This window comes from Solanum tuberosum, unplaced genomic scaffold (genome assembly GCF_000226075.1).
Source record: "Solanum tuberosum cultivar DM 1-3 516 R44 unplaced genomic scaffold, SolTub_3.0 scf00392, whole genome shotgun sequence".
In the NCBI taxonomy this organism is placed as follows: Eukaryota; Viridiplantae; Streptophyta; class Magnoliopsida; order Solanales; family Solanaceae; genus Solanum; species Solanum tuberosum.
In genome coordinates, this window is record NW_006239342.1 from 261,217 (window position 1) to 270,614 (window position 9,398).

Below are 9,398 nucleotides of genomic sequence, written 5' to 3' on the forward strand. Positions count from 1 at the left end.
TCTTTTACCAATCAATATGCATATATTTTTAAAATTTTATTATTAGTTTTTAGAAATACAGTTGATGTAATTATAATTAAAAGTTGTAGCCTTCTAGGCAATTGCTTCTTAATCTGTCTAATTCACTTCAATTTGAATCAATTCTTTGAGGTGTCTCTTACACATTTCATGCTCAAGCTAATTAGCTTATTAAATAATTAAATTTTAAAAGACATTGTCTTAACTTTGAATCTTTTGCCTTTTAAAGCGTAACAATCACTATGACTTAGAATTATTTTTGTAACTAAATGTAATACAATATATATACAAGTAAAAATGATACTCTAAATGGTATACTCAATCGGTGAAGTCTCAATTTTTAAAAATATTCCTACTACTTTTAGAATGTTTTGATAGATTATATAACAATTGATTCAATTGATAGAAAATTTAAAACTATAATCAATAAGAACGTATCTAAGATGTAAACATTTATAGTGTTATCCAACGTATAATAATTTATATATGTCTAATGATCTCTTACGAATTATTACAAGAAATATTATATCGACTATCAAAAATAATTATAATTAATTATCATGTATTTTAAAATTTATGAGCATTATGTATATATATATATATATATATTAAAGCATAAGATCTCTTTTTTTTAAATCGTGAGGCCTTATTTTTGGGGCGGTAAAGCCATTGTTGAACCGACCACATAAATTATCAAGTTGTACAAACAAAGGCGGTTGCTTTGTTTTATATTCTAGTGAGATGTATCCAACAAAATATTATTTTTCGGGTAGTAGAAGAAGCTTTTAAACCAAATACCATTGTTTGTTATGGCGACAATATGATTATATTATCAGGGTTGTGCTGGTAGGACAAAGGAGTTAATTTTGTCAGATACGTTAGTGACTTATGTTTTGATTATTTTTTACATTCTCAAATTGAAAATATGTACGACTAGGAGAATGCAAAAATATAAATAAAATTGATGTTTATATTTTGCTTGTCACCAAACTTTTGTCAAGTTAATTCTCCATATCGAACATATGAATTGCTTTGCTGAATAACATTTTTTATGTATGAACTATTGACTATGAGGTCCTCGCGTACCTTAGATATAGGAGTTGTACATGTACCCTTCAATATGCATATTGGTTGTGTTCTATTGACTTGTTTTGCACTTATTGTTATAATAATTGTGATTAATTCTGTCAATTTAATTACTTTAATTTCTAATTTCTGAACATTGATCTATATCATGTAGGATGTGCGCAGATTCTTAATTTCTCCAGACATACCTGTATTGAACGCGTTTGATATATATGTTGATTATTTGAATTGATTCTTCATGTACTTTTACAGATTACTTATACACACCTATAACTATAGTTGTTCACGCAATGCTTGATTGAGTTGCATCATTATATAAATAGACTATCCTTGGACGGAGTCAATGCATGATCAATAAAGACACATGGCCTAGGTTGGTAACTTTCATGGCACTTCGGATGCCTGATTAAGGTTTGCTCAAGCCTACATTATAATCTATGACTTGCATTATTTCACATATTTTTAATTCTCTCCCTATCTCATGCTCTTAACATGTCCACCTTACTAACTAGCAATTTCAACAGATCATCAAGAAATAGCCCAAGTCAAATTTGATTTTGATGTGGTCGGAAAACATGTCAGACCGGATGTTCTTAGCTTGATCGTGAGAGATATCCGTGGAGCTCAGTTGGTTTCACTTCTACTTATACTAGACCAGAGAACCATCCCAAATGACAAGAGCCTCATTACCCCTCTAGCTAATTCTATGAACCGTGAGTTGTGACAAAAATTGTTGTATTTTGTAAGCTAGGTATATCCTTTGAGACTCTATTATAGTGATTATTTTATCAAAAACAAGTCCAAAAATTATAGATAATTTTACGTGAAACTCAAATTAAAAAAACTATATACGAGAAACACATTGATATTCAGTCTTGGTGAATGCAAAATCACAATATGTTGGGTCTCTCTTGATTCAATAGTTGATTTCTGGAAATCTTAAAGCTAGTACTTTTCTATAAAAAAAAAAGTTGTATGTGGTTTCTGTCTAATAAATCAATAACAATGTGAATGTACTCTTCATTTTCCTTTGTATTGTTTCCATTTTTCCTTTTTTATGACCACCATAAAAGACGATCTTGAACTTCTGATTCCGCTTAACATTTTTATTGGAATATGACCTATGTTGCCAATCGTGCATAAGTTGTGGGATAAATTAGTTTGGCTTATGAGGCAAGAGTTCGGGACATTTCAATACAGTAAATCTATTCAATTGAAAGTTCTGCCTTATAGGCAAAAGTTGTTTGTGTTGCTCAGTTGTTCACAAGTCAATACAACTGAAACTTTTGTTCAACATGCAACACATTATATTATTTTCACTATCTCGAATTTTCGCCTCGTATGCAAAACTAACTTATGCGCTCAAATATATTTGGCAAAAGTAACTTGGTTTCAATTGACAACTATGATCTTTAATTTTGGGTGTGCACAAGTAGACACTTAAACTTGTATAAAATTGAACAAATAGACACATTCATCCTACATGGCACCCTACATGACAATTTTGTATCCTACGTGGCGTCCTACGTGTATTATGCCATGTAGGACACATGTGTCTACTTATTTAATTTTATGTAAGTTTAAGTGTTTACTTGTACACACTCAAAGTTGGAGGGCATAGTTATCCGTTGAAGTCAAGTTAAGAGTCATGTTTATGTATTCTCTCCTAAGTTGTACTATTGTTATTTAAACTATACATAATATATAAATATGTCATTTAACTTGGCATCAGCTTACATTTATGCCCTCAAACTTTGACTGTGCACAAATAGACACTTAAACTTGTATAAAGTTGAACAAATAGACAGACGCGTCCTACGTGATATCCTACCTGACAATTTGAATCCTATGAAGCGTCATACGTGTATTATGTCACACAGGACTCATGTGTCTACTTGTTTAACTTTATACAAGTCTAAGTGTCTACTTGTACACACTCAAAGTTGAAGGACATAAATATGAAATGAGGCCAAGTTAAAGGGCACATTTATGTGTTATGCCTTTAAACTATCATAAAGCCTAGAGATAATGTTTTTAATTTACTTAGAAACTTAATAAGTAAAATTTCAATATTTTCAAAAGACATAATACATAAATATGCCCTTTAAATTGGCTTCAAATCACATTTATATGTCCTTCAACTTTGGGTGTGCACAAGTAGACACTTAAACTTGTATAAAATTGAACAAATAGACATACATGTCCTACATGGCATCCTACATGTCATTTTTTGTCCTACGTGGTGCCCTACATGTATTGTGCCATGTAGGACTCATGTGTTTACTTGTTCAACTCTATACAAGTTTAAATGTCTACTTGTGCATATCCAAAATTGGAGGACATAAACGTAAAATAAAGCCAAGTTAAAGGGTACATTTATGTATTATGCCTTTTCAAAACCGTTGGTTGAGTTTTAAAATTTTAATTTTCCTTTCTCTAATTTTCAAGCCAAGTTAAAAGCAAGATAAAACAATTAGCTTCCAACTAATAATCACATTTCTCAAACCACTTTCCCTCTATATCTTTCATTAATCTCGTGATAAATATTAATAGAGGAAAACATTTGTTTTCTTATCATCTACCAGAGCATGATGGACAGAAATACTCTATATTTATGTATATTTCATAAAATAATTGAGGTGCATAAAAATTAATTCAAACATTACCGTTAAATGGACAAACAAAACATTATCTAGTTATTACTTGGTGAAATAAGTACAAGGTGTACAAATAAGTGATAATTGTTTATTATTTTAATCATATTATATATCAATCGATAGCATTTTTCTTCTACGTGTCTATAAAATTTTGAAAAATTCAAATATTTTAGATATAAATAAAGAGGTAAAATTTTTTCGAACAAACCACACTCCTTCGTATACGTCAAGAAACCATTGATGAATTTTTTTATATATATATTTAGTGGTCAAGCTCTCTGACAAGTGAAGATCAGAGATTGCATTTTAAAGAGGGAATTGACAGTGGAAAAAGGCAAGAATATCACATGAATTTTGGCAGCCCCTACCAATCTAAGTTTCGAATGCTATCTTTTAACTTTACACACTGTCAAATATTGTCAACTATAATATATTATCCATCGATTATAATATATAAGCGTGTTCTTTAATTTTGAAATTACATAAATAAAACAGTAATCGCATGCTTTAACATGTCTCATATAGAATCACCTAATCAAAAGTAATTCAATTTTAAATATGCATAAATAGACACTTACTTTTATATAAAAAATGAATCGTGTGATTTAACATGTCACATATATATATGACATATATACACTCACCTAATCAAAGTAATTGTCAACAATATAAATTTATATGTATTCGATATTTATATTAAAATAATACATACGAGACACATGACATTCATATACTTACATTATTTATTTTGTATATATTCAACTTTTAAATATCGAGTGAGAATAAATTTTGTCGTATAATTAATTGGAAGACAAGAATGGAACATGTACATCGCAATATGTTTCTGTTCTTGTCCTTTTCTGGTCATGGAAGTTCGACATTTTGGTCCATGCCATGCAAAAAATTAATAATTGTTTTTGTTTACTTTAGTTACAAAGATCCAATAAAATAAATTTATAGAATTAATATTTAAAAAAACAATGAATTATTTGAAATGATGTATGCACATGCAATCATTCTAATGAATTAATAAATCCAACTTAACAAGAACCAAGTGAATTTAATATTATATAGTGTGCAATTGTTCCAAGAAACAAATAAATTTATATTATTTTTTTTGTAATTAATTTTTTAAAAATTTGTGAATTATTATTAGTTGAATCTACAACTGGACTTTGGCATTGAAATGATATATCAAAGTCATATGGTCTAAATAATACAAGACAAAGTCATTGTAATTGTTATGGAAATATTAATACATCAACCCTAGCTGCCACCCCCATAAAGCAAGTCATTTTATTGGTGTTTACCTTGACAAATGATATTTTTTTTATTAAAAAAATTAGGGTGTGGTTTGATAGGGAGGAATATTTTTCTTCTGAAAAATAAGTAATTTTAAAAATTGTTTTAATATTTTAGTAATTAAATATATAATGTTATTTCAATATCATTCGTACATAACTCAAACAAACATTATAAGAGCAGAAGGGATGATCAAAGGGTGAAGATGAGTTACGAATAGGGTACGAGGGCCGGTCGGGGTGTGAGGGTAGGGGGTGTGAGAGGTAGTGGTTGGGGTAGGGTGGGGTGAGGGTGTTAGGAGATAAGGTGGAGGGGAGACGATCAACATAAAATTAATACTATTCAAAAAAATTGTTTTTTCTATCTTACTTTTATTATAAAAGTTATTTTTAAAACTTTTTTTTTTTTAAATTCTAAAAGAAATATTTAATCAAACATGAAAAACTTTACAACATTTCTAAAGAATGTTTCTCACGCACCAAACACACCCTTAATCTACTTGTAATTTCTTCTTCTTTTTTTCTCTTTTGGTACAATATTATGTTAACACTAGGCTTTTTGGAAGAAAATTTTGAATAATATATTCACTTAGAAATATTATTAATGTCATATAGTTAATTAATCACTAATACTTTTTTTAATCAATTATCAATTTATCATATTAATTATTCTTTAGAGTAGAAGATCTGATTTTTCAACTTTGGGCGGTGCTTTTTATATAATATATAATACATGGTCAATTTATATTAAATGAATATTTGTAATAAAAAAAAAAAATATATATATATATATATATATATATAAAATTCTGGTTTAATTTAGTGTACCAAAAAAATCATTGCCATTTCTCTTTTTTATTTCAATTTTTTCAATAATTTGAAAGGAATAAATGCTCGTGGTCTTGTCAGCTCAATAATATATTTATTTATCACATGCCTTTATTCCTAGTAAATCCATTTTGTATTTTCCATATTCCTCATAGTAAAAATAAAAAATAAAAAATTGAGATGGTAATATCAATTTCGCTATATTTAAAACCTCAAATTGAGATTAATATAATATATTTTTGTATGAACGAGTTGATTAGTGATTTTAAATAATAAGCTTAAGCACATGGGGAGATTGCTATAATCTTAGATTAGGTGCTTTTAGTAATGATTTCACAAAAAGGTTATAATCGAAGAGGCAATTGGCAGACGACTCGAAATTCGATGGATAATGGATTGATTTTTCTACCCTTTTTTATTTAAATATTTGGTTTTTTTTACATCAGAGTTCGAACTTATAATGTGTGTTTAATCAATATATCACGGTCGTAGGCAGAGCTAGATACTGAAGGTGGTTCATCCATCGAAAAATTACCGTATGTATATATAAGGTCAAGATTATTTTTTATCTTCGTGATTCTCTTGGTGAAAATTCTAATTCTGCTACAGATCACTTTGTGCTCTCTTACTACTAACGAACATATGCTCCCTTTATTTCAATAAATGTGAACCTATTTAATTAGCCATTACGAAGTTTAAAAAGGAAGTAAAAAAATGACGAAGTGGAAAATTCATGACAAAATACTTTAGAGAACATGACAAAGCAATCTAAAAATAGGGAGCAGTAACTAACGATAATCGAAATCATATAAATTATATATTTATATATGACTACCAAAAACACATTCCGATGAAAATCTCAGAGGGAAGCCATCGAAATTTGTCTTGTTGGAAGCTTTTCGACAGACATTTCGTCAAAACCCCCATATTTACGATAGATTTGAATAAAAAATTCACATGTTTTTAGTAGTACTATATAGATATCGAACTCAAAACCAACCAAGAGGATGAAAATGAAGATGTTGATAAAAGAAATTAAAAATGAACAAGTCATAGTAGTATTGCAACAACAACAACATACGCGGTGTAATCTCACAAATGGAGTCTGAAAAGAGTGAATGTATGCAACCTCATCACGAAGGTAAAGAGGTTATTGTTTCCGATAGACCCTCGGCTCAATAACAAGTCAAGTAGTATTAAAGATAAAAATGTTCACAAGATAATACTCTAATATACTCATAAAACATCTTTGTTACCAAAAGAAGAGTAGCAAAAATTTGTACATTTTTATATGTCATACAAAAGGGCAAACCACAAAATTGTATTAAACTATATTGCTTTGAGAAAAAAGAAAAAAACAGTTGAAAATATTTCCATTTAATTATGTAAAAACAATGTATCAAACAGCAGAAAATATTTCTTCAATTTGCTCCTTGTAAGACAGCAAATGCCTCATTGATCACTCTTTCTGCATCACTAGAAGGCAAATTCCAATTCTTAGTTGGACTCGAAAAGCTTTGTTGAGATGGCGTTTTTTGTGAAGCAGATACGATATGATCTCGAAGATCCTTGATCATTTTGTACCTCTCTATCTCGTCTTCGCAGTCTTTTTTCCAAACTTGAGAAGAGAAATCGAAGTTTGATCTCCCTTTATCGGATGTGTCAAACGTGGACATGTTCTCCTTACCTCCCCCCGCGGAGAATTCCCATTCTATGCCATCTGATGTTTCCCTCTCTATGGAAATACTCTGTCTTGGGAACTTCTCCGAGATGGATCTTCTCCCTTTGCTTTTGTTAGAAACAGAACATCTCTTTGGATCGTCCTGAAGAGCGCTGCACCATTGGTAGCTTTTGGTGTTATCGTCCATGTTTAGTTCGATTGAATGAAGATCACTATCAGCTGAATCATTGTCATCGTCATCATCATTATCAAGGACTTCCCCGTTTTCCTTCTCTTTATCTTGGTAATAACACGTGCTTGGAAGCGTTTCTCTCAAATGCCTCTCGAGTTCCTTGATCCTTTCATAATTCGGAGACTCACCACCATGTTCTTGTCCCTTTTTGGATCTCAAGTAGGCCTCGAGATCATTCCTTAGCTTATCAACAACTGCATTTTTCTCCTCGAATTGATACTTGGCTTCCGATAGCTTCATTTGAACTCTTTCCTCACGTAAAACATCAGCTAGTTGAAGCATTTCTCTTTCCTTCTCCACCTCCTCACGAACTTTAACCGATTGTCTCTTCAATTCCTCTACCTCAGCTCTGTCTTCTCCAATACCTCTAGCTAATTCATCACACACTTGCTCCAATATCTCTCTTGCCCTCTTTTCGCCTTCAAGCTCTTTCGTTGCCTTAGACAGAGAAGTTTTCGTGTCAGCCAATTCCTTACCGAGCTTCTTGTTTAGCCTCTCGGTTTGCTTCCTCAACTTCTTCTCTACCTTGAGCTCCTTGGCTATAGATGTAATAGCCGCGTAAATCTTGTCTTGCTCTTTCAACTTCCACGACGCCTTTTCTTCCTCAAACTGCTTCAACAGGACATCAACTTCACCATGGTAGTTATTATATCTTTGTTCATGAATCAACTTAGTCACCTGGATACACGAACGATCAAGCTCAGCTTTCATAGCTGAGAAAAGGGATAGACATACTGATTGATCCTCTTCAACACCCCACACGCGATTCAAAACCTTCAACAGCTCCTTAGACGCGGAGAGTCCATTCTTGACATCCTTCAACCGATGCCTATCAACACTCGATCCACGATTATGTGTCTGATCAACCTGCATTTTTTGTACTTTGTATAAAAAATTTGAAGCAAAATTGCTAATGCAAAGTAACTAGGAATAATAGATGGCAAAAAAACTTAGTTATAGCCTAAAACCAAAGATATTTTGTGACAATATTGTCACAAATAGCAAATGACAAACAAAAGATAACAACATTATATCAATTCAAGATTTAAAGTGTTGAATATAAATACATATGACATGTTGACTCTGATGGTACCTGAAACAGACACCAACTTACATTATTGGTCCCTTTCCATGACAATGAAAGATTTGTCCATTTCCTAAATTGAAACATTGTAGTGGCCAAGAGGCACATCCAAGATGCCATTTATGTCATTTATTATGATAAAAAAAATATGAATGGCTCTACTATTTTGTTTTTACAACAGCATAGTTTGAAACTCGATGGATAATAAGTTCGTCTCTTTCCTCTTCTTAGCTCAATACTGAATTTCGGTTCGAACTAGAGGGGTTATATTACTTCTGATATTTCAATTTGTTTGATCTTAAACATTCATAATAAAAGCTTCTCATCAAGGAAATATCAAGTCTATGTCATCTTTCGAAACGGACTAATAAGGAAATGGTGTCAAACAAAAGTGTTAAAAGGAGTGTTTAGATTGCATAAACTTTCATACTACACTAGAGAAGTTGCAATTCTGTTCTTATTTACAACTTGCAACAGTTATTTACAGCAACCCCCTCCTCCCCCCCCCCCC

The 9,398-nt window shown here is 31.1% G+C and overlaps 1 protein-coding gene across 1 annotated transcript in view; it reads right to left on the reverse strand.

Annotated features, from left to right (window-relative positions):
- Positions 1–7,139: 7,139 nt before the first annotated feature.
- The window catches only part of LOC102595958 (uncharacterized protein At5g41620), a 4,647-nt gene continuing 2,388 nt past the window's right edge, over positions 7,140–9,398 (reverse strand). The window contains exon 3 of the mRNA XM_006362802.2: positions 7,140–8,670. Within this exon, the coding sequence (XP_006362864.1) occupies positions 7,312–8,670 (1,359 nt within the window). The 3' untranslated portion in view covers positions 7,140–7,311. The remainder of the gene's footprint in view (positions 8,671–9,398) is intronic.